This window comes from Eucyclogobius newberryi, unplaced genomic scaffold, assembly GCF_026437365.1.
Source record: "Eucyclogobius newberryi isolate DKJ021-1_F unplaced genomic scaffold, fEucNew1.0.hap1 SCAF_1, whole genome shotgun sequence".
Lineage (NCBI taxonomy): Eukaryota > Metazoa > Chordata > Actinopteri > Gobiiformes > Gobiidae > Eucyclogobius > Eucyclogobius newberryi.
Genome location: NW_027315723.1, coordinates 32,053,073 through 32,074,848, shown reverse-complemented (window position 1 = coordinate 32,074,848; position 21,776 = coordinate 32,053,073). Strand labels below are relative to the sequence as shown.

Below are 21,776 nucleotides of genomic sequence, written 5' to 3'. Positions count from 1 at the left end.
TATTTTTTTTTTTGCATGGAACGCGCCGACATACTTGAGAGTAAGGACATTTGTTGGAATTGAGTAGCACTACATAACTCCTAAGCTCCTGTAGAGGCGTGTTTTAAGGCTGAGTGTTACCAAGAACCTCCCAATACAATGTGCACAGTCTCCACAAATCCTGATGCATACGTTTCCCCTCAAACCAGAACATTTTGACCTTATTTTGGGAGTAAATTCTGTACCTGCTGCTTGTATCCGAGTGTTGACAGATATACCGCTGCTGGAGTGTTCTGCTCTATAGCTAACATGTTCACTAACTTCAGCTAAATGCACACACAATCTATAACAGACCTTGGTCGAGCTCTGCTGGTTCTTCCTGCTTCATCTGCACCCTTCTCTTCTTTTTCCTTCCTTCACATCCCATCTCTCCTCTATCATAACCTTCTGTTTTATCCTCCCGTGTGCACTGTGCCTGCTTTCTTTGTCTCCTCTCTTCCTTGTTCCTCACTTCCTTCCCTGTCTGTTCTTGTTTTGTCCACCTTTGCCACATGTAGCCCATGACAGCACCCCATACACTCCCACTCAGGAATTCAGCCCGATGTCTATACCATCCTCTCCCTCTGCGCCAGCGTACCCCAGCGCAGGTGCGCCCCCCACTCCCCCGCTCAGGCACGCCGCTTCTCGGTTTGCTACGTCTCTTGGGTCGGCCTTCCATCCGGTCCTGCCTCACTATACCACTGTCCCTAGGCGTCAACAGGGAGACACACCTCCAGTACCCACACCTACAGCCCATCCACCCAAGTCCTCTGTGTGGCCTTCCTGTAGCTTCACCCCGCTGCCCCCCTCGCCTCCCATCATGATTAGTAGTCCCCCTGGGAAAGCAACCGGCCCTAGGGCACTCATCCCGATCGCGTCCCCATCTCCTCTCACTCATAGGCCTCCGTCACCCTCCCCAAACGGTGCCCCCACATACCCTGCGCCCTCCCCAGTCACAGTGCTTCACAGCCACACTCCCATGGGTCCCAGCTGTCCAACCCCACCGCCACCCACCCCGCCGCCCATTCATACCTTGCCGTTCCCCTCGTCCTTCTCGTCTGCCCCCTCCTCACCGCAGGCTCCTGGTTTGCCCTCTGCCTCTACAGCGCCCTCTGCTGCAGCTGCGGAGTACTTGTCGTCAGGCTTGGCAGGAGACAGTGGCCCCGACACCATGCCTCGAGGGCCCTCCTCAAAGCCCCAGGGTAAGAGCTCCATTATTTCACTGACTTCCCCTTGAGTCCACACATACTGTACGATACCCTCCATACGTACCCTTGCCAAATGCAGTACAAACAAAGAAGCTCAATAAAATGGATGGATCATTTGATAAACTATTAATATTACAGGAAGGGATCTCACTCTTTTTAAAGATTTGTGTTTGGGAAGAGGAAATATTCCAATCTTAACTCTTGAACTCCAGGGTAATACATGAAATTAAATGCATGTGTTAATGGAGCAGCTTGGAAAACAGGATAATTTATTTATTTTGTCCTGGTGAACACATGGTTGGACTTGATGACCTAAAAAACATAATTGCTGGCTAACTTGAGCTTAGTTTTAAGGTCACAATGTTAACAAAACTGCAGTGCAATATTCCCATATGTTTAATCGAGGTGTGTCAATATAGAGCTCGGGATCACACATCAAAAAGCAGATGTTACAGGAAAACACCTCCCCACAGTGTAATACCATTGAGATACAACAGCCAAAGCCTTTTGAATGAACGCAAAGTGTAACATTTAGGATCTTAAGATCCCCATTGGTTTAACATGAGGTGTGACGAGTCCTGAGCTCTATTGGTGGAGGGCACAGTACATACCAGCCACAACACAACTTTAAAACATTTCTGTCTTAGAATTCAGGGGTTATCTTTGGAATGGCAAATGACAGGGCTTGGCGCAGACTACGATCTATAACCAATGCATCTCCTGCACACGCGGGGCATGATGGGGCCCAGGGCGTTAGTGTAATAGAGACATTATATTGTGTAAGCCGTTTTCAGATAACTTATTTATCTGATTTAGGAGTAAGCCTAACACTATTTAGGTTTCCACTCCAGGAGGACAATAGAACCTTTTGACTTTGAAAGCTCTATTGTTCCCTATAAGACATGTGGCACATCTGTGTGAGTGTTGATCTAGCATGGACTCACTAACATGAGCATAGCCTGCGTCTCTCTCTGCTTACTGGCTCCAGTATTTATTATTATCAGTATTATCCAGTTTTCTACATTCAAGAACAAAACTATTGTAAAGTAAGTCTGTGTCTTTGAAGCATGCAATAAGATTAAGTCCTACACACTTCATCTAATCCATGACACGGTTCTGGTTTCCTTGTGCGTGTAAAGTCTGTCGTGTGTGTGTGTAGTGTGCTTTAGTCATTGAACATCAGAGACTGCTTGTCTCTGGGTTGTCTCTTAACTGCAGAGTTTAAGTTAAATAGCTTTTTCTCCCCTCTGTTCCCCTCATGCTTTTCTTCAGACTCCCCCCCTGGCCTAAGTGCACCCACTCCTCCTCCACCTCCCCCCCTGCCACCCGGCTCCACTGTGACTAGCCCGTCCATCACTCCCTCAGTCCCGCCAGGACAGCCCCCCCCACCACCACCGCCTCCGCTGCCCCTCACCCTGACACTTCCACCAGGGCCCCCTCCTCCACCAGGAGCTCCTCTTCCTCCGCCAGCCCCTCCTTTACCTGCTGGGCTCTTCAGTCCAGCAGAGGACCGCCCTCTTTCAGGACTAGCTGCCGCCCTCGCTGGAGCCAAGCTGCGCAAAGTGCCACGGGTAAGTACAGAGTGACTTTAGTGTCCCCCAACATTTGAACGTAATCATATCCCTTGTATGTGTCGTTCTCTGACCAGAGTGACGATCCAGCATCTGCTTTAGTAACCACCTTGACAGGTGCCAAAACTGAAACCAGGGGGAATGGGCATTTACCTGGAGGTGGTCTGATGGAGGAGATGAGCGCCTTGCTAGCAAGAAGGTATTTATTGTATTTCAATGCAAAGTAAGAATTTTTAGAAATCTTCTAATTTTCCTCCCCTTTTTTGCAGGAGAAGAATAGCAGAAAAGGGCTCGTCGCCTGAACCCGACCAGAGATCAGTAAGCTTTGCATCGTTTGGACAGAATGGGGCACATTCTCCTTGTGTGTGTTAGTTTTCCCTCCCCTAAAAACATGTTGTCTGGGGCCAGGATTGCAAACCTCAATGGCACGTTCTTGGTTAAGTAAAAGGGTAATAAATGGAAAACATTCCCGCACACCCCATACTTGTAAAATGTGAATTTATTCACACATATGTAGTACTTGGTAGTGAGTGCTCGCTGGTGGTGCAGTGGTTAAAGGTGTTGCACATGTGCCAATGGTCTATACCTCTCTCCACATTTCATGCTACAGTTGTCCTATCGAATAAAGCCTTGAATAATTGATTTATCATTATTAATTAAAATATTTAAGATATGATAAAAGATAAGATAAAAGATGAGATAAGATAAAAGATCTGAACTAGAATATTGGATTATGACTTTGCAACACACTAGGACAACACATTGCTGAGGAATTGCACCTGTAGAATCAAGGGAAACTATATTGTATATGTGTAAATAATACAAAGTTCATAGTCATCACTTCAGATGTCTCTGTGTCATGTGTTTTTCTGTTTTTCTGACCAACAGGACGAGGGCGACTCAACACCTAAAGTGTCTGCCTGTAGCACCCCAGGTGAGCCCTGAAGCTCCTGCATCATCCCAGATCAGAGATGGGGTGTTTTCACTCATGTGTCTGCACTCTGTGGATCACTGTTTACACAACAACAAGCTGGCGCTGTAATTGAAGAGTGCACAGGGAAAGTGGGTTGGCCCTAGGTCAGCTGCTACAGAGCTCTTTACAGCACTCTGAGAGCTGCTGTTTAGAGGTCACCAGAATCAAAAGCTCTTTCACTATAAACACGCAATCAAAAACACAAACGATAATCCTTCCCCATGGACAGTACGCATAGTTTCTTAAACTAATCCTCTTTGTGTCCAGATATGCCCAGGAAGCCATGGGAAAGAGCAAACACCATGAACGGTAGCAAATCTCCTGTAATCGGAAGGTAGGAAATCCTTTGTGGATTGTACATCCTTATTTTAGAAGTCCAATGTTGTATCTTGTCTGTTGGGCACTTGTGCTCAGAAGTTGTGGGTAGTGAATAATATAGTGTATTCATTTCTGGCACATGTGATATTGACTGAAGCTGGTTTAGTCCCTAGAGTTAGAGTCTGATAAGGTCATGATTGTGAGTGATGTTGAACGTCGTCTTATGCATACGCGGCACACACACACACACACCACACACCACACACCACACACCACACACCACACACCACACACCACACACCACACACCACACACCACACACCACACACCACACACCACACACCACACACCACACACCCCACACACCACACACCACACACACACACACATCAGCTGTGCTCAGAGTCCGCCCAGCGAGAGTCTCGACTCTGCATTATCTGTAGAGCCAGAGGAGATAAGACCCACTGCCAACACTCTGCACTCACAGTATGCCATACACTGAGGCCATACACTGATGCCATGCCATACACTGAAGCCATACACTGAGGCCATACATACACTGAGGCCATACACTGAGGCCATACACTGAGGCCATACACTGAGGCCATACACTGAGGCCATACACTGAGACCATACACTGAGACCATACACTGAGACCATACACTGAGACCATACACTGAGTCCATACACTGAGGCCATACATACACTGAGGCCATACATACACTGAGGCCATACATACACTGAGGCCATACACTGAGGCCATACACTGAGGCCATACACTGAGGCCATACACTGAGGCCATACACTGAGACCATACACTGAGACCATACACTGAGACCATACACTGAGGCCATACACTGAGGCCATACACTGAGGCCATACACTGAGGCCATACACTGAGGCCATACACTGAGGCCATACACTGAGGCCATACACTGAGGCCATACACTGAGGCCATACACTGAGGCCATACACTGAGGCCATACACTGAGGCCATACACTGAGGCCATACACTGAGGCCATACACTGAGGCCATACACTGAGGCCATACACTGAGGCCATACACTGAGGCCATACACTGAGGCCATACACTGAGGCCATACACTGAGGCCATACACTGAGGCCATACACTGAGGCCATACACTGAGACCATACACTGAGACCATACACTGAGGCCATACATGCACTGAGGCCATACTGATTTATGTGTTAGAATTCTGTTTAATTTATATGAGGCCACACTAAAGAATCAATGTATTTTAATTACTTTTATGTTAGGGAGTTGAATATTCAACATGACCCCGTTTTTAATTTGACTTAATTGAATGTGATTTTTATAACTATAAAAAGTATTTGTGAAAGCGGGTTTACAGAGCATGTTTCATACAAAGATACAGTACATGACACATTATTTTAAATTATATATGCTAAAACCAAACCGTTAGAAGATGCTCTGGGACAATTACGACGTTGACCACTTGGTGGCAGTGTTCAATGACATACTAATTACTACTGTTTGGACCACTTTTGCATATTACTTACCATTCAGAGATTCATTTTCAGATAATACATTTTAAAATGTTGACTCTTATGTTGGAAGTAATGAAGTAATGAAAACTTGTATTCAAATAAGGCTTCTCTTCCCATGAAACAAAAGCTTTGTGTTGACAGTATTCAATGATTTAAAATGTGTGCTTCCAGCTCTTATTTATTGTCCTTCCAGTTATATTCATTTCAAATGATAAGCCACATGTTTCATCCAAACAGTTTCCTTTACTAATGAGCTCTCATTCTCTTTTTAAAAGTCTTGTCTCTCTCTCATATGTGCCCTTGTTCTCACAGACCCAAGTCCGTCACTGCTTCCCTAAGTGCCAACGGCGTCCCATCAGAGTCCTTAGACTACGACCGACTGAAACAGGTAACCTGCCACAGAGGCCCGCCTGACGAAAGAATGTGTTTTAGATATTAAAGGAGTGAATACTCTGCTGCTGAGGAGGATATTCAGAATGCATTATACTGGAAGACTCATGTCTTTGTCCATCAGCTTAAATATGTTTATGTTACTTCTACTAAGCCTGTCGTTGGGCCTGAGCCGGTGGAATTCTCTCGAGGATAAGCTCACATTGAGGCTTAGACACTGCATTCAGAATCAAAAAATAAACTTGGAGAGCCAAAGCACCAGTGAACAATTCCTCACCCTGTGCAAAGAGAAGTTGATTTTAAACTGAAATATTTATTTTACTTGTGCCATTTGTGTTGCAGGATATCCTGGATGAGATGAGAAAGGAGCTGTCCAAGCTCAAAGAAGAGCTCATTGATGGTATTTAGGTTTTCTTTTTGCTATTACACTTTTCTGCTTCATTCAACACCCTCATTTACATTTGCAGAGCTGAAAGTATATCTACTGAAGATACTGTGCTTGATTTATAGGTAGTGCATGAATAATTTCTTTCTTTTTCTTTTCAGCAATCAGGGAGGAACTGGGCAGATCCAGCACAGCATAAAGATTCACACTCATGCCACTGCTCCTGTCACAGCGGGAGGTGCAGCAGGAGGTGCAGCAGGAGGTGCAGCAGGAGGCGCAGCAGGAGGTGCAGCAGGAGGCGCAGCAGGAGGTGCAGCAGGAGGCGCAGACGGGAGACATGTGGGGGGAGAAAAAGGCCCTCTTTACACCTTTTCCGTCATGACTGAAAAGTGGCATAGTGTGTGTGGCCACTGTAAACGCTTGTCTTCCTTCAATTCTATTTTAACCTGAATATGCTCATTCAAGAGAAAATGTATCAGCAAACCAAGTGTAGATTTATGGCCATAACAAGTAGCTCAATAATTGTTTTTGGGTTGATTTTTTTTTTTTTTTTTTTTTTTTACTGCAGAGGTCTTTGCTTGGAACTCGGCACCAAGTGGACACAATAAGTTGCGCTGTCTACCAAACCTTCATGTTCAGCACTCTTGAATAACACTTTCCTCCCTTTCCCCGGTCATTATATCATTGTCGAGACTCAGCCACGAAATCTCCCGATCAGCAATAAGTGTAGCATTTTCTCGAGACGCTGAGGCCTCCGCACGTCGGACACGTCGCCGCGCGTTCCTCTTGATCAGTCCAAGGAAAACATCAGAAGTAATAGCGGAGTCAATATTTCAAACGGTGCACCGGAGAAGCCCCGGCACGGAGGAGGATTGTGCCATTGACTTTTTTTTGTCCCCCCCTTGTGCTCAGTGTGTTTTCTTGTTCATCCAGTTCAAAGGGTTCAAACTGGACCATTGTCAGAGACCCATGTCTGGTCGTCTGGGGCCCGTAAATGTGGTAGTTTTTGATTTCACGTTGGAAAGGTATTAAGAATCAAAGTCACACTGTATGAAGATGAGCCGCTCTCATTTCTAGACTAGGAAATTGGTCAGCGTAGATGCTTTCGATTTCAATTCCATTATTACTTTTCGCCTCGTACAATTCACATTAGGCCAAAGAAGTTGGTGACTCACATAAATGCCTAAAAGGAGCCGATCTCTATATAATCAGTTTATAGGGCTTTCCTCAAGGCCCAAGAGTTTCAGGTCTTGAGTGGATAAAAGTTAAGTGTTTACCTACGGCTACGAAGCTACAGTGCATCTTTTACGTGCCTCGCCACCTGATCGTTACAAAGACAATCAATCGGAACAAGAATTTTTTTATCTGCGTTATAAAGTGGAAGGAGCACTTTGAAATCATTTAGAAGGATCCAATCAGTACCGCAGTTCACCAGTGATCATCTAAATCTACCATTACATGTTATGTTCTGGCAACTATAGTAATATATTGTACTGTATTTTTCTGGGTTTGATCTGATTTTAGGAAGGATGTCTTGTATGAAATAAATGCAGATTTTAAATAGATGAAAATGAAGTGTAGGTCTATTTTACCAGCAACATCTGTCAGAGCAGTATCTGTCTCATCGCGGCTGCTGCTCATACTTTAGATTTTTTTTTTTTTCCCCAAAGGTTGATGAGAAAGTGAAGGACACATGTGAAAAAGTTGGTGCCTTGAGCTAAAGTCACGCTTAATGTGAAATAAGTGATACGGCTCAGTTCTGAGGACATACAGTACATAGTTATTTCTTATCTGTCAAATTCTGTTCTCCATGAAATATATAATTCATTACTGTCTTTGGTGTGGATGGCACTTCTTCCAAACACATCCAAACCACACTAATTTAATGTCTCTTATTTGTCTAGTTTTTGTCTTCTGCAGAAATGAAGGATGTTTCCATGTTGCCTTTCTTTGAACGGTGTCGTCAGGCCCATATAGTGTTTCCATGCTCTGAAAAGGTGCATTGCAACCTCACTAAAAATACCCTCCTCACCCCATTTTAGGGCAGGTTAAATAATGACTCTGAATGGAAGGATTGTCTTTGTACCCCCTTTCAAACTCTGATGCACCCTCTGTCAGTTTGGTCTGGACCCACCGTATTAGGTTTATTATGACATTTCTTTGACCACACTGTTCTCATGTGAATGTTTTTTTTTCTTTTCTTATATGCTAACCTAATATTTTGTTTCAGCAAATTTATTAAAGTTACAATACAAATTTGTATGTTGCATTATCTTTCAAACCATTTGTTTTAATGTGACCTTATCCATAACCTACTGTGTTTGAGGTTATGACGGTAATAGACTTTTAAAGGTTTCTGCAAGTTGTTCCAGTTCTGCAGGAAACACTCGTGCCCCCCTTTGCTCCTTAAGCAGCTTTAAACCCTGGACAGGATTTGACTTTGATGATTTGAAGTGTTTGTCTGCATAGTTGAAGGACTCCACCAGAGCAAACATGTGAGACAAATAGTGCAGCAGCTCTGAGTGGAGAGCACGCTGACATTTCCTGTGGGTGGAGCACATTCTATCAGCATCTGCAGTTCATTTGAGGTTTCGTGCCAGCAGCTAAACCCGGGTCAGGCTGTTGCTCATCTAGACTCACGCGAGGGGAAGTGGAGCACATGGGACAAGAATCACATTTTAGCCTATTTTCTTTTGTTCTATCCAAAATAAATCTATGGTAAAATGTAGTCATTCATCTTAATCTACCAAACTGCCCTGTGTCTGTCTTCATCAGCATGTTGTGCTATTATTGCCGCGTAAATAAAGATGTAACTACGAGCCATAGAGCGTATGGGGCGGTCCCAGTTCAGTTAAGATGCCATCGTTGACCAATGAGCGCAAAGAGTGGTTTGAAAAGCCGCGCGTGCAGCCAATCCGAAGCCTTCGCGCCTTCCCAGTTTGGTCAGGGCGCAGAGCGACGCACAGCTACGTACGTACGGCGTAACAAAGCCTGCTTTGACTTTGAAAGCTAACTTTTTCTACATTATTGGACCACAACATCGATTTTGCTTGTCGGAATTATTAACGTACTCTCGCGTAAGTACACGTTCGATCTTTATACAATTTAAAGATGTAAACCGGGTCACTGGCTGTTGGTCTTTGTGGGGAAATGGGGCTTAGCTACTGTTAGCTCTAGCACCAGAATAACGGTGTTTCAACGTCGCAGGTTTATTGGAGCCAAATTGTCTTAATGTTTTTCTACGGGTCATTACATGCACAATGGGTGTGTTTGTATGTTTTAATTTAATATTAGTAATTCATACACAACCATTAGCTATTACAACGTTACCACGCGAAGTTCCGGAAAAAAGAGGCGAATAATAGTCCTCCTGGACGTTTGTTGACATAATATTTATAATCTGAGCAGATCCTGGTTGATTTGTGTACATCTCACTTCTGTGTGCAGTAAACATACTTCGTAAAGTGTCTTTTCTGAACGTACTCGTGCTTCTCCTCTGCAATGGCAGACATTTGAATGCATGACGTTTTCCCTCCTCGCAGATGGAGTGACTTTTGAAAACGCTGGCACATTTGATTAAAACGTAGCTCAACATGTTTCAGAACTATATCACAAAAGTGTTACATTTCGCATTCAACAAGTTCCCCTTTTTATAGAATCTCTAAATCTACATCAGGTTCAACTTTAAATAGATTTGGAGCCCACAAGTCAGTGGTCAATGTGAAAAGTCCACACTCCCCGCATTTTACACATTTACTCCACTTCACACTAGACATTGTTCTCACACTTTTCCCACGTTTGTGCCACTTTAGTGCCACGTTTGTGCCACGTTTGTGCCATCGCAGAGACGAGCTGCTCGGCCTCAGGGCGTGTCTCTGAGGGGCCACTAAACATTCATTTCACTAGGTTTGAAACCAGCTTTGGTCCTAGTAGTGTAGTACAGTATAAAAGTGTAGTATAGTATAATAGTACTGTAGTATAGTCTAAAAGTAGTGTAGTGTAGTATAATGGTAGTTTAGTATAGTATTGTAGTAGTAGTGTTGTATAGTATAGTAATGTAGTGTAATGGCGTAGTGTAGTTTAGTATAATTGTAGTACTGTAGTGCGTTGTATAGTTGTGTAGTATAGTAGTGTAGTGTAGTATAATTGTAGTGTAGTAGTACTCTAGTGTATTGTAGTAGTAGTGTGGAGGGTGTGTGTAGTTTAAAGTACTGTTTACATGTGTGTTTAATAGGTCCCGTTAAAGCTCCAATCACTGATTGAATCAACTCAGTCCTGTGCTCGTGCTTAACTCCTTTACGTGCCTGGAGCTGGGGGGCTCTGTTGTGTTAAATGTGCTGCTGTTGGGGTTTGAGTGGGGGGCTTTGGTGACCCTCTCCGGGACAGACCTGTCAGCAGTTCTGATCTCTCGTGGACGTAATGCTGAATTGGCCTGGACGTCCCTTTGTGGCACTGTCAAAAGCGCTCTTTTTTTCCGAAGTAGTTTCTCTCTTCACCACATGCAGTGACATCCTCTGTACTGTGCACACAACAGTTAAGAACATAAAGTGAAATATAACTGCTGTGCATGCAACAGTTAAGAACATAAAGTGAAATATAACTGCTGTGCACGCAACAGTTAAGAACATAAAGTGAAATATAACTGCTCTCACGGATCAAAAGCAGAGCTTGATTTGATGGCATTGTAGTTTGATTATAATGGCCCAGGGAGAAAAGCTTAATTTTAAGAAAGAAATGCATCATGGGACGCCCCCTGCATTATTTGATGTGACCCTCTTTCCAGATACTTATAGATACTAATAAACTCATCACTAATCAGTCAAACCTGTGTGTAACAATAACTGACATATTGTTGCATTGTATAGTCGATATTCTCTATTATAATATTGTGGACTGTTACAGTTTATCAGATTATCAGATCCTTTGTTTAAATGCATTTTGTGGCAGCAACAGCTAAAACAAGGAACTACATAGACCATGTTCCATTGCTCCGTTTCACAACATCATGTTATTTTAAGTCTGTAAAATGTGACCGTAAATGTTCACATCCCAGTATCAAGGCATTTAAAAAGGAAAAAAGTGTCATTCATATAATTCTGTTAGTTTCAAAATAAATAAAGCTGCATCTTGTGATAATATATTGTTATATTTCCAGTTGCTCAGTGTTTGTTTTCTTGGCTGCAGGTCTATGAGGATGCCGATGGTCAAGTATCAGGACGGGGACATGGTGATGGGGCGCTGGCCCGGCAGCAGTCTGTACTATGAGGTCAAAGTGCTGCGGTTTGACTCCGAAAGTCAGCTTTACACCGTCATCTACAAAGATGGAACTGAGCTGGAGCTTAAGGAGCAAGACATAATGGTATGACATCATATTTTAAACAGTCGCATAAAATACTGCATTCTTCTGTGTTCTGCAGCCAGAGGCACATGTTCTTGACAAATATAATGTGTAGAGATCAGCAAATATAGTATTTCACAACAAACCCATAAAGAGCTGTGAGCTCTTCAAATAAAGCCTTATGTCTTGTCACCAGGCACGATTACTACAATGTCACTCTCAGTGTTATTGATATGAAACACAAATTGTTTGTCTTACTGTGTTTATGTCATAAAGTTGTTTGTGGATGAAAATAAACTCGCTGATATTGATATTTTGTTTGGAAGATCTACTTTAAACAAAGCATTCTGTTTTCTAAATTGTGCTCAGAGTACTACGGGTTTCCGCTCCCGCTCTCGCTCGCGGTCCCCGGGTCGGCGTCGCAGTCGCTCTCGCTCTCCGGCGAGGAGCACTCGGCGCTCATCGTCCCGGACATCGTCCCGGACATCGACTGTCACAGAAACAGCCCCGACTGCTCGAAGAGAGCCCAAGATCAAGGATGTGCTCGAAGTTCGGCTCACACCAGTGGTACTTAAACCTTTGACTTTTATAGTATAATCGTGAATACTGTGGTGTGTGTACTGTGGTTCAGAACTACAAAGCCATGTATACTATAATCTCTGCTTTTCCCTCTCTCAAACCAAACAGACAATGACAACGGACAGCAATAGCAACAATAAGCATGAAAACAAAGAAGAGACTAGTGCTACCGGCAAAGTCGATCAGGTGCGTTTCCTTTGAGCGGACGGAGCGCGTTGGTCAAGTTAAAAGGCAGTTTTACAGTGAGCTGCTGGTCACGCTGCAGTCGGCTTAAAGGCCCATGGAATGTCATGATGTTTGCATGTCCAGACACAAGATCTGACTCGATTTACCCGGTCACATGAGGAAGCAACATGTGCCTCGCCTTTACATTCCTGTTCTCAGCGTCTCGTTATTCCCATGGAGTTTAGTTTGCTTCACTAGATTCTTTAACACAGGATTAATGTATAAAAACAATAACATAATTTTGCTTTACACCAGATTTAAAGTGCCACTGTGTAACAGCATGTCTTATTTTTTTTGGCCTAAAGTTACATGTTGGGGCTTTAATAATGTTGCACAAACATATTTGCACTGAAATTGGGACTGTATTGACTAATTAGTGTGATATCAATGACAGTCACGTGCATTTTAATAATAAATGTGTTTACAGTTATGCTTGATGTTGATGCTCTTAAAAGTGTGTATAAAGTTTGTTTATTTTACACGTGTATAACAGAGCGCTGTACGTCTGGTGTATTCTGTAATAAGATGATATAAAAGCATCCTCCTGGGTTTCTGTAATACAGTTCTGACTCATCTCCCCTTCAGAGCCCAGCGCCCAAGCCTGAAGCGGAGCCCGAGAGGGCCCAGACCCGCTACAATCTGAGGCGCAGGAAGGACGACGGTGACGCCAACGCGGTAGAGGCCAAACCCCAAGTCTCTGAGGAGAAAGAGGCCAAACCTGTCCCAGCCGGAGCCTCCACTCCTTTAGACTTTGGAGGAAAGTTTGGTACGCTCCTCACTTTGCCTTAAATCTCCCAAACTGTCGAAGATCCTAACCCTGTGGTTTTAGGAGCGTACTTCTGGCTGCTGTTCCTGCCCGCGTGGGTCTTCTTTGTGCTGCTTCAAGTTGACCAGGATGACCCGAGTTTGATGAACTTCCCCCCGCCACTGCCCCCGCTGGAGTCCCTCTGGGACGTCCAGGCCTTTGGGATCGTTGTCCTCTGGATGTTGTTCCAGGGCTTGCTCTATGTCCTCCCTGTTGGAAAAGTGAGTCTTCACTTTGGACATGGGAAATCTGCTAAATCTAAATATCTACCACTGCACTACTACCACCACTGCACTACTACCACCACTGCACTACTACCACCACTGCACTACTACCACCACTGCACTACTACCACCACTGCACTACTACCACCACTGCACTACCACCACCACTGCACTACCACCACCACTGCACTACCACCACCACTGCACTACCACCACTGCACTACTACCACCACTGCACTACTACCACCACTGCACTACTACCACCACTGCACTACTACTACCACCACTGCACTACTACCACCACTGCACTACTACCACCACTGCACTACTACTACCACCACTGCACTACTACCACCACTGCACTACTACTACCACCACTGCACTACTACCACCACTGCACTACTACCACTGCACTAAATAGTAATCTTGTGAGCTGTTTGTGTGCAGCTCAGTGAAGGAATGCCTTTGAGGTCTGGAGAAAGACTGACATATAGAACAAACGGTGAGTTATTTTATCACAAAGACATTATGTTTATATTTTGTCATAACAATAATTATTCATTTAAAGTAAGTTTCTAAATGTAGCATAAAACATTGCAACTTGATGATGTTTTTGCAAATGTCCTATTATTGGACATTATTATATATGGACATATTCTATTATTGCATTATTTGAGCAGCCGAGTTATCTTCACTCGTCCTCACCCGGCCCACCTTATTAATTTAACATTTTAATTAAATAATTTAATTTTGGGGGGATTAAATGCTTGAGTTCACACATTAACTTTAACAGCCCTAATAATAGCATAATGTAAAAGAACTGGATTGGAATAAATCATGATTTGCGTTTGAGACAATCTAGAAGACTCGGTTGTTAGATGTAATAGTCTGGCTGATCCTTTGTTCTCCTCTTCAGGCTTCTTTGCCATCACGGTGAGCGCCGTGGCAGTGGCGGCTGCAGTTTACCAGGGGCTGGACCTCACCTACATCCACAGTCACTTGTTGCAGCTGGCGTCGGCCGCGCTCATCGTTTCGTTCCTTCTGAGCGTGTACTTGTATGTTCATTCTCGCAATGTGCCCACAGAGCAGCGCGCTTTAGGGGGAAACTCAGGTGAGAGCTCTGTTCACTCAGACCACCGCAAAACCACCACAAAACCTACTGTTCTTGAATCCAAACACGCCTCTTTTTACTGCAGGTAATGTCCTCTACGACTTCTTCAAAGGACGAGAACTCAACCCGCGCATCAAAAACTTTGACCTCAAGTTCTTCTGTGAGATGCGTCCTGGCTTGATTGGCTGGGTGAGCCGCAGTTCATATTTTATACTTTGAAATGCATCTATGGATGATTACAAAATAAAAGTATTACTAAATTGGCGTTAAAACAAGTCCATGGATTAATGAGAGACAAAGCACAATAATTACACTAGAAACATGTACATATAGGGCCATATTTTGCCCCCATAGGCAGCGCTAACATGGGCAGAGCTCATTTCACATCTTTCAGTCATGACAGCGCAGAGCGTGGAATTCTAAACAAGAGGCGTGATTATGTCAAAATATGAGCCACCTGAGGGCGTGGTCGGGTGCATTCTGTGAATGGCCAGAATCGTTTTTAAAACTAGCGTTAGTTATAAACTGGGGATTTTTATGAGTTTTGGATATTTTCCTCAAGAATAACTGAAAATATTAACCTGTGTGGGTTTGATATCAATATATAAATCCTCAATTACAGTTTTTTTTTCTTTTCAATCTAAATTATAATCGCTGAACTTAGATTTGTAAAATAATCATAAGTTGCAGCTGTAAACTAAATCCGTTTCCTTCCACTTTATCCGAGCTCTACAAAAAATGACTTTATCTGTTTTACACCAATCAAGTAGCTGTTTGTGGAGAAAAGCTGTTCAACATGACAGGAAGTTACTTAGAACATGGCAGGAAGTGACATCACACCAGGGACACTGGTTCCATCTGAAGTTTACGTTGAATTTGCACAAAACAAACAACTTTTTTTTTACCCTTTAAATATTAACTCGACTAAATAGAGGCACTCTCATACATTTGTATTTGTTATATTAAAAACATTTGTGACCTTAGATGAGTTTTGGCCCAGTGGTTGCTGGGTAATTCCTAGTGTGATGTCACCAGTTACAAACGGGAACTAAAATGATAAACCTGGGGAAAAAAGAGCTTTTCTCTGATAAAATGTGTAATTTTTAGCTAAATTTAAAATACATTTAGCATTTTAGCTCAGCAAGTGGTCCACCCTTTCGTAGGCACTTTAAAACACGTCCTAGAAACCACCTTAAACGACAAACTGAGACAAACGATCCTAGACAGAGGCAAGACAGAAGAGCAACGTTTGAGTGTCCAGGGCAAATTAAGGTGTGAATGACTCGCGCTTTGTCCCCAGTGCGTGATCAACCTGGGCATGGCTCTGGCAGAGATGAAGGAGCAGGGTCTGGAGACGCCGTCGCCCGCCATGATCCTGGTCAACCTCTTCCAGCTGCTCTACGTGGCGGACGGCCTCTGGAACGAGGTACGGCAGCGCGTCGCTTCCCGAGCCGTGTGTTCTTGTCGTGTTCTGACGCCTTTTGTCCGCAGGAGGCCATTCTCACCACGATGGACCTGATGCACGACGGCTTCGGCTTCATGCTGGCGTTCGGCGACCTGGTGTGGGTGCCGTTCACCTACACGCTGCAGGCCGTTTACCTGGTCCGACACCCGAACCCGCTGAGCCCCGTCGCGCTGGCACTCGTCCTCACGGTCAAGCGTCAGTAACTCTTTCACTGCCTTCTACCTCGTTTACTTTCTATCTTGTTTACCTGTTCACGCACGGCACAGACTTAGACCGACGTGAATTATTCCCGTCATCGGCGGTCGGTTTAATGTATTTGTCAACGTTTAAGTGTCAGGCAAATGTTAATGTCGGTCAGATTAGTCTCAAAAGTGTAGAACTTAACTTCATAACTTCAGCTCTTTGTGTAGCTTTTTAAAAAAAACTTTAAACAGTGCACTCGACGTTCATATTGTGCCTATATTCAAAGCAAGATGTCAACATTATTATTGTTGAGGTCACAATATAATCATAAGAAGTAAGAAATAATAATTATGAGAGACATAGGCGGCCGCAATGAGTCGTTTCAGTTCAAACGATTCTCAGATTTGGCTGTTTTTTGTGACAATATCGTTACTTTTTTGATCCAGAGAATGTGATTTTAGACCTAGAATTGAAAGAAAATGAAGGATTTCACGTGTGTTCACTCATGACCTTTCTTCAATAATAATAACACTGAAAACACTAAAGTCATGTGATTGTATCTTTGTGTCGTTCTATTGCCCGTCTCTCATTATGACTGATCACGCGATCACCAAAGAGCAGAGGGACATGTTTCCTGTCCAACATGACGACCCCTGACCCCTGTGTGTTTTGCAGTGGTGGGTTTCTACATCTTCAGAAAGTCGAACTCTGAGAAGAACGCCTTCAGGAGAAACCCAGCGGACCCCAGTCTGTCTCGTAAGAGCCCGTGTTGTTTGTTTGTAGTAAACTTAATGCTTAGAGAATAATTATGAATGAATGAAGAAGTGTTTTTGACATTTCGATTGACTAATGCTGCCGCCTTTGTCATTTTAGAGCTCAGGTAACAATTACGGCTGATCTTATTATAAACGCCTGTGTGCGGCTGTGATTGCAGATCTAAAGAGCATCCCCACGGCGACGGGGAAGAGTCTGCTGGTGTCCGGCTGGTGGGGGGTGGTCCGACACCCCAATTATCTGGGAGACCTGATCATGGCCCTGGCCTGGTCCCTGCCCTGTGGTGAGTGCCTTTAACGAGTACTGCATGTCACAGTTTAGTTTCTTTAATGAGGCTTTTATGTGTATTTTTTTGGGTGTATTTGTACCTGTTGTAAATATAAATCATAGTTTTACACCAGACAAGCGGCTGTTTGTGGAGAAAAGTAGAAAAATCTGTAGAAAATGACCAAAGTTTATGCAGAATTTACACAAAAGAAACCGTTTTTTTTTTTTTTTTTTTAAGAGTTTTCTTTTTTTTTTCTTTTCATTATTATACTTCCTAATCTGTGTTGCAACAACTTTCCCATTTGTGGGACAAATAAAAGTTATCTTATCTAAACCTTTTGACCTTAATTCAACAAAATAAAAGCGCTCTCATTTAGAAATACTTACATACTTTATTTATTTTTAATTTGACATTAGATGACGTTTGGCCCAGTGGTAAGTAAAGTAAAATTATCAACCTAAAAATGTGCTATTCTGGGATAAAATGTGTATAACGTATTTTCCGGACTACAGGTTGCACCTTTTTTTTCATAGTTTTGGCCGGGGTGCGACTTATACTTAAATACTTATACTTATACTCAGGAGCAACTTATATGTGATATTATTTGTTATTTTCACACTTGCAACCGCATATCATACTCCAGTGCAACTTATACACCGTATTTTCCGGAGTATAAGTTGCACTGGAGTATAAAATACGGTTGCAAGTGTGAAAATAACAGATAATATCACATATAAGTTGCTCTGAAGTATAAGTCCAAAACTGAAAACCTTATGTGCGACTTATAATTCGGAAAATAGGGTAATTCTTAGCCACATTGAAAGTGCCTTAAGTGTGTTTTAGTCCAACGCTCTCGTTAGGACAGATGCTTTGTCCCAGGACGAGTTGTGCCTCTCACAGCGGGAGCAGAGCACATTTGGCTGCATGAGCAGCCCGAACACGTCCCTGCGTCCAGAACAGACACGACTAAATATTCCACTCGAAAAAGTGTTCTAGTCACGTTCGTCGAGAGAGCCTTCAATAACCCCGCTCTGCTCTGCGTAGGTTTCTCCCACCTGCTCCCGTGGTACTACATGATCTACTTCATCATTCTGCTCGTGCACCGGGACTCGCGGGACACGAGCGCGTGCAGGAGGAAGTACGGCTCGGCCTGGGACGAGTACTGCCGGACTGTTCCCTACAGAATCATCCCTCGTGTTTACTGAGAGACGGCCCTGTTCGTTCACATTCTACCACCCAAAAACCCGAATGGACTTAATTGAACATTCTGAACAAAATTTGTTTTCAATCTCGACTGAAAGTGGTACACGGAAGAAATGTTGGTGGAGGAAAAACGATGCCAAAAACAATTGTTATGACATGCAAAAGAGGAAAATGCTTGAAATATTTTTAAATGGCGGCGAAGGCCCTGCTAGGATTGTGTTGTTGACATGTAGATTTTGTATATAGAGGTTTTGTACTGAAACGTTAAAAAAACAAAAACATTCATTGCGATCGATTTGACAGTTTGTGCATTTTCAAGCGGCTTTTATGGATATATTTTATGTTAAATCTTCCTGCACATTAATACTGCTTTTTATTTTTGTGGACGTGGGATTCAAATGCTCATGGCTTTGAAAGGCTGCACAGTGGAACTCAGGCGTTAGAAGACTATACCATGTCTTGATTATCATTAATGTGTGATTTTTAGAGAAATCTTTAGCGTTGCGGTAGTTTTGAAGAGTGAAGAATGCACTATTTACTACAGTGTTGATTTAAGTGACCATAAGTTACATGATTTTCAATGAATTTGGCTTGAAGTCTACCTCAGATTTACACACTGTGCTTCAGGCGTGTCCCTGATGCAACAAGAGAGTTTCATCAGGGGATATGGCTCTTTTAGATGTTTTAATATGAAGTAAATATACTGTGATGAAAGTCATAGATGTGTGAGCTTTTCAAATGAGATGTGCATTTAAAGCCCAGAGTAGCGGTAAGCGAGTATGTAGCTATGAATACTTTCCTTTTTATGATATAGTGGTAATAGTTGTACATATTTTTACACATTGGTTCAAATTTACAAAGGTATCAGCAATAAAGTGAGTAATCACAGTGGCTTATAAAAAATGAGTGTGATGTGTTTTTTTTGTTTTTAACCATATATAACTTCAGTGAACCGTTTTTATAACACGTGATTCAGTTAGACATATAAACATCATTGGAACAACTAAAAATACACAATCTTTCAGTTTTCTCAATCTTTAATACATTTTTGGCCGCAATAGTAATGTCTTTAGTAAAGTGCTCTAGCCTGCAGCGCCCTCTAGCGCAGAGGGCAGTGAAGTGAAGCCTTAGATTTAAGAAAGTTATTTTCTTCATCTTAAAGCCAATCCTGCACCAGTGTTAATAAGAAATGCCCCCTGTGTGTTCAAGACACATTCAATAATATTAAACTACGACTGAAGTTTCATCTTTCAGATAATTACAGTACTTTGAAGAGGCTCTGACAAAGTACTAATGTGTACTTTCTAGAAGCCTGAACAAAGGAAGGCATAGATTGTCACAGGAAAACAACTAAATGTGCTTGAAATGAACTAAAAGAGGACAGAATGAGCAGAATGGCATCACCACTAGGGGGCGCACAGGGGCTTGAAATGCAGCCAACATCATGGGCTCAAAACATTTAAATAATGTCACTGTGAAACTGTCATTGAGTCTTTGTTTCATTGACGCTCCACAACCATTTCTATCAGAAAACTACTGGTATAACATGTCTGGTCCTCTGCCACTGGAGGGCGCTGTATTTCAAGTGTGAAGAAGGAGAACCATGATGAGAACCATGAAGGCACCAAGCCAGCCACAAAGTGAAATGCAAGCTGAAACTAGAGGAGGGAGAAAGAAAAGAAAGTGCCTCAAACGAATCAGAGCACGAGGAGTTGTTTCTGGTTGGCATGGTTGCCATGACCACAGCATATTTACGGATCCACATGTTTTTGGAAAGTTTGTTGGGGAGAAGTGGAATGGTGGTTATCGATTGTGTTTATTGGTAACTATTTGTGTGTCCAATGTTTTTTCTGCCAGCAGGAAGCAAACAATAAATATGTAATTAGTGGTGTGCCAGTAGATAATGAGGAGGGTTTTCTGTTTGTTCCTGAGGTGTGTGTGAAGAGTCAGGAGAGAGAAGATTATGGTGCATGACCTTTGAGTGGGATTTTCCAGAAGATGTGTTTCTAGATGATGTTTGTTACAGGTTGAGACCCCCAGAGCCCCCCCGAGGGGCTTCTCCTGCCAGGAGTATGGACATCGCAGTGTCATACAGAAGTTATTCAAACAGTAAAGAAACAGACACAAAGCAAACTGAAGCACTCACAATCTCAAGTGATGGAGAATCAGAGTTTCCACGCTTTTATAGCGGTTGTGATTGTGGACATTTCTGTGGAGGTGCCAGATACATCTGAAGGTGATATTGGATGCTGCAAAAAGATTGTTAGGTGTTTGTTGATGACTGGGGAGGAATTGGAGAGGATTGCACGGGAGGGATTTGTGTAGGGCCGTGGATGAAGGGGAGTTATGTAGAGTAGGATCTGTTGGGTGCACATTTCCTTTAAAATCACTGTGAATACGAAGCACAACGAGGCAATACAAGTTCCAGATGCCATACAACCCCACAATAAGATTACCTTATTTCGCCCCTCCCACTTTTCCTTCGCCATCGCCACTTCCGTTTGTAATCGCACTTCCGGTCCAGCGGGAATTCCGTTGTTTTAAGTGGAGAGCGAGGGAAAAGTCTCGCGGCTAAACTATAATATAAAGTATTTTGTGTAAAATATCCATTGTTCACGTAACCAACAGGTCAACAATGCACTGATTATCTGGGCGGCCCTCGTCTGTTTAGAACCCATTTTCCCCATGGTAACTACTACAACCGGAAGAAGGATTACGTGTGACGGCGCTGACACTGGCTTCCGGAATATGTCACTGTGAAACTTTCATCTAGTTTTATACTTCAAATCTTAAAGGCTGTTGACAAGATTCCGACACAGCAGCTTCAACTCAGTAAATGCAGCTCTTGTTTCCTTTTAAATCGATTTCTGAACTTTAAACCATGACATTTGTCCAGGCCTCCACCACCAACACCGTTTACGGTGCGGGTGGAGGCCTGCTGACCTCGACTGGGGATGTCGTCGGACGGTGGAAGGAATACTTTGAGGATCTCCTTAATCCCTCAGTCACGTCTTCCGAAGAGGAAGTAGAGACCGGGGACTCAGAGGCTGGCTCATCCATCACCCAAGCTGAAGTCACTGAGGTTGTTCGCAAACTCCTCGGTGGCAGGGCTCCGGGGGTGGATGAGATCCGCCCTGAGTACCTAAAGTCTCTGGATGTTGTTGACACGTCTCTGCAACATCGCGTGACGGTCGGGGACCGTGCCTCT

General features: G+C 43.4%; 2 protein-coding genes across 5 annotated transcripts in view; both read left to right on the top strand.

Annotated features, from left to right (window-relative positions):
* Positions 1–8,653, top strand: part of enah (ENAH actin regulator) — a 31,340-nt gene extending 22,687 nt beyond the window's left edge. For 2 of the 4 annotated variants that reach the window (XM_072443994.1, XM_072443990.1), the window contains exons 6-14: positions 537–1,220; positions 2,499–2,797; positions 2,875–2,996; positions 3,067–3,115; positions 3,686–3,731; positions 4,038–4,104; positions 5,931–6,006; positions 6,351–6,408; positions 6,555–8,653. In XM_072443994.1, coding sequence (XP_072300095.1) covers positions 537–1,220; positions 2,499–2,797; positions 2,875–2,996; positions 3,067–3,115; positions 3,686–3,731; positions 4,038–4,104; positions 5,931–6,006; positions 6,351–6,408; positions 6,555–6,592 — 1,439 coding nt within the window. In that variant the 3' untranslated portion in view covers positions 6,593–8,653. The remainder of the gene's footprint in view (positions 1–536; positions 1,221–2,498; positions 2,798–2,874; positions 2,997–3,066; positions 3,116–3,685; positions 3,732–4,037; positions 4,105–5,930; positions 6,007–6,350; positions 6,409–6,554) is intronic. The other 2 variants (XM_072444001.1, XM_072444007.1) reach the window with 2 other exon arrangements.
* A 673-nt stretch (positions 8,654–9,326) lies between these two features.
* lbr (lamin B receptor) lies at positions 9,327–19,465 on the top strand. Its single transcript, XM_072444110.1, has 14 exons — positions 9,327–9,470; positions 11,578–11,752; positions 12,101–12,298; positions 12,419–12,496; positions 13,121–13,301; positions 13,365–13,561; positions 14,012–14,066; positions 14,481–14,675; positions 14,761–14,864; positions 15,976–16,101; positions 16,167–16,335; positions 16,999–17,079; positions 17,258–17,380; positions 18,410–19,465. Exons 2-14 carry the CDS (start codon positions 11,582–11,584, stop codon positions 18,568–18,570), a joined length of 1,839 nt encoding a protein of 612 aa, XP_072300211.1. The 5' UTR covers positions 9,327–9,470; positions 11,578–11,581; the 3' UTR covers positions 18,571–19,465.
* Positions 19,466–21,776: the final 2,311 nt, after the last annotated feature.

Coding starts and splice junctions, on each gene's coding strand:
- lbr (XM_072444110.1), top strand. CDS start 11,582: ATGAGGATGCCGATGGTCAAGTATCAGGACGGGGACATGGTGATGGGG. Junction 11,753..12,100: donor TTAAGGAGCAAGACATAATG/GTATGACATCAT, acceptor AATTGTGCTCAG/AGTACTACGGGTTTCCGCTC. Junction 14,865..15,975: donor GTCCTGGCTTGATTGGCTGG/GTGAGCCGCAGT, acceptor CTTTGTCCCCAG/TGCGTGATCAACCTGGGCAT.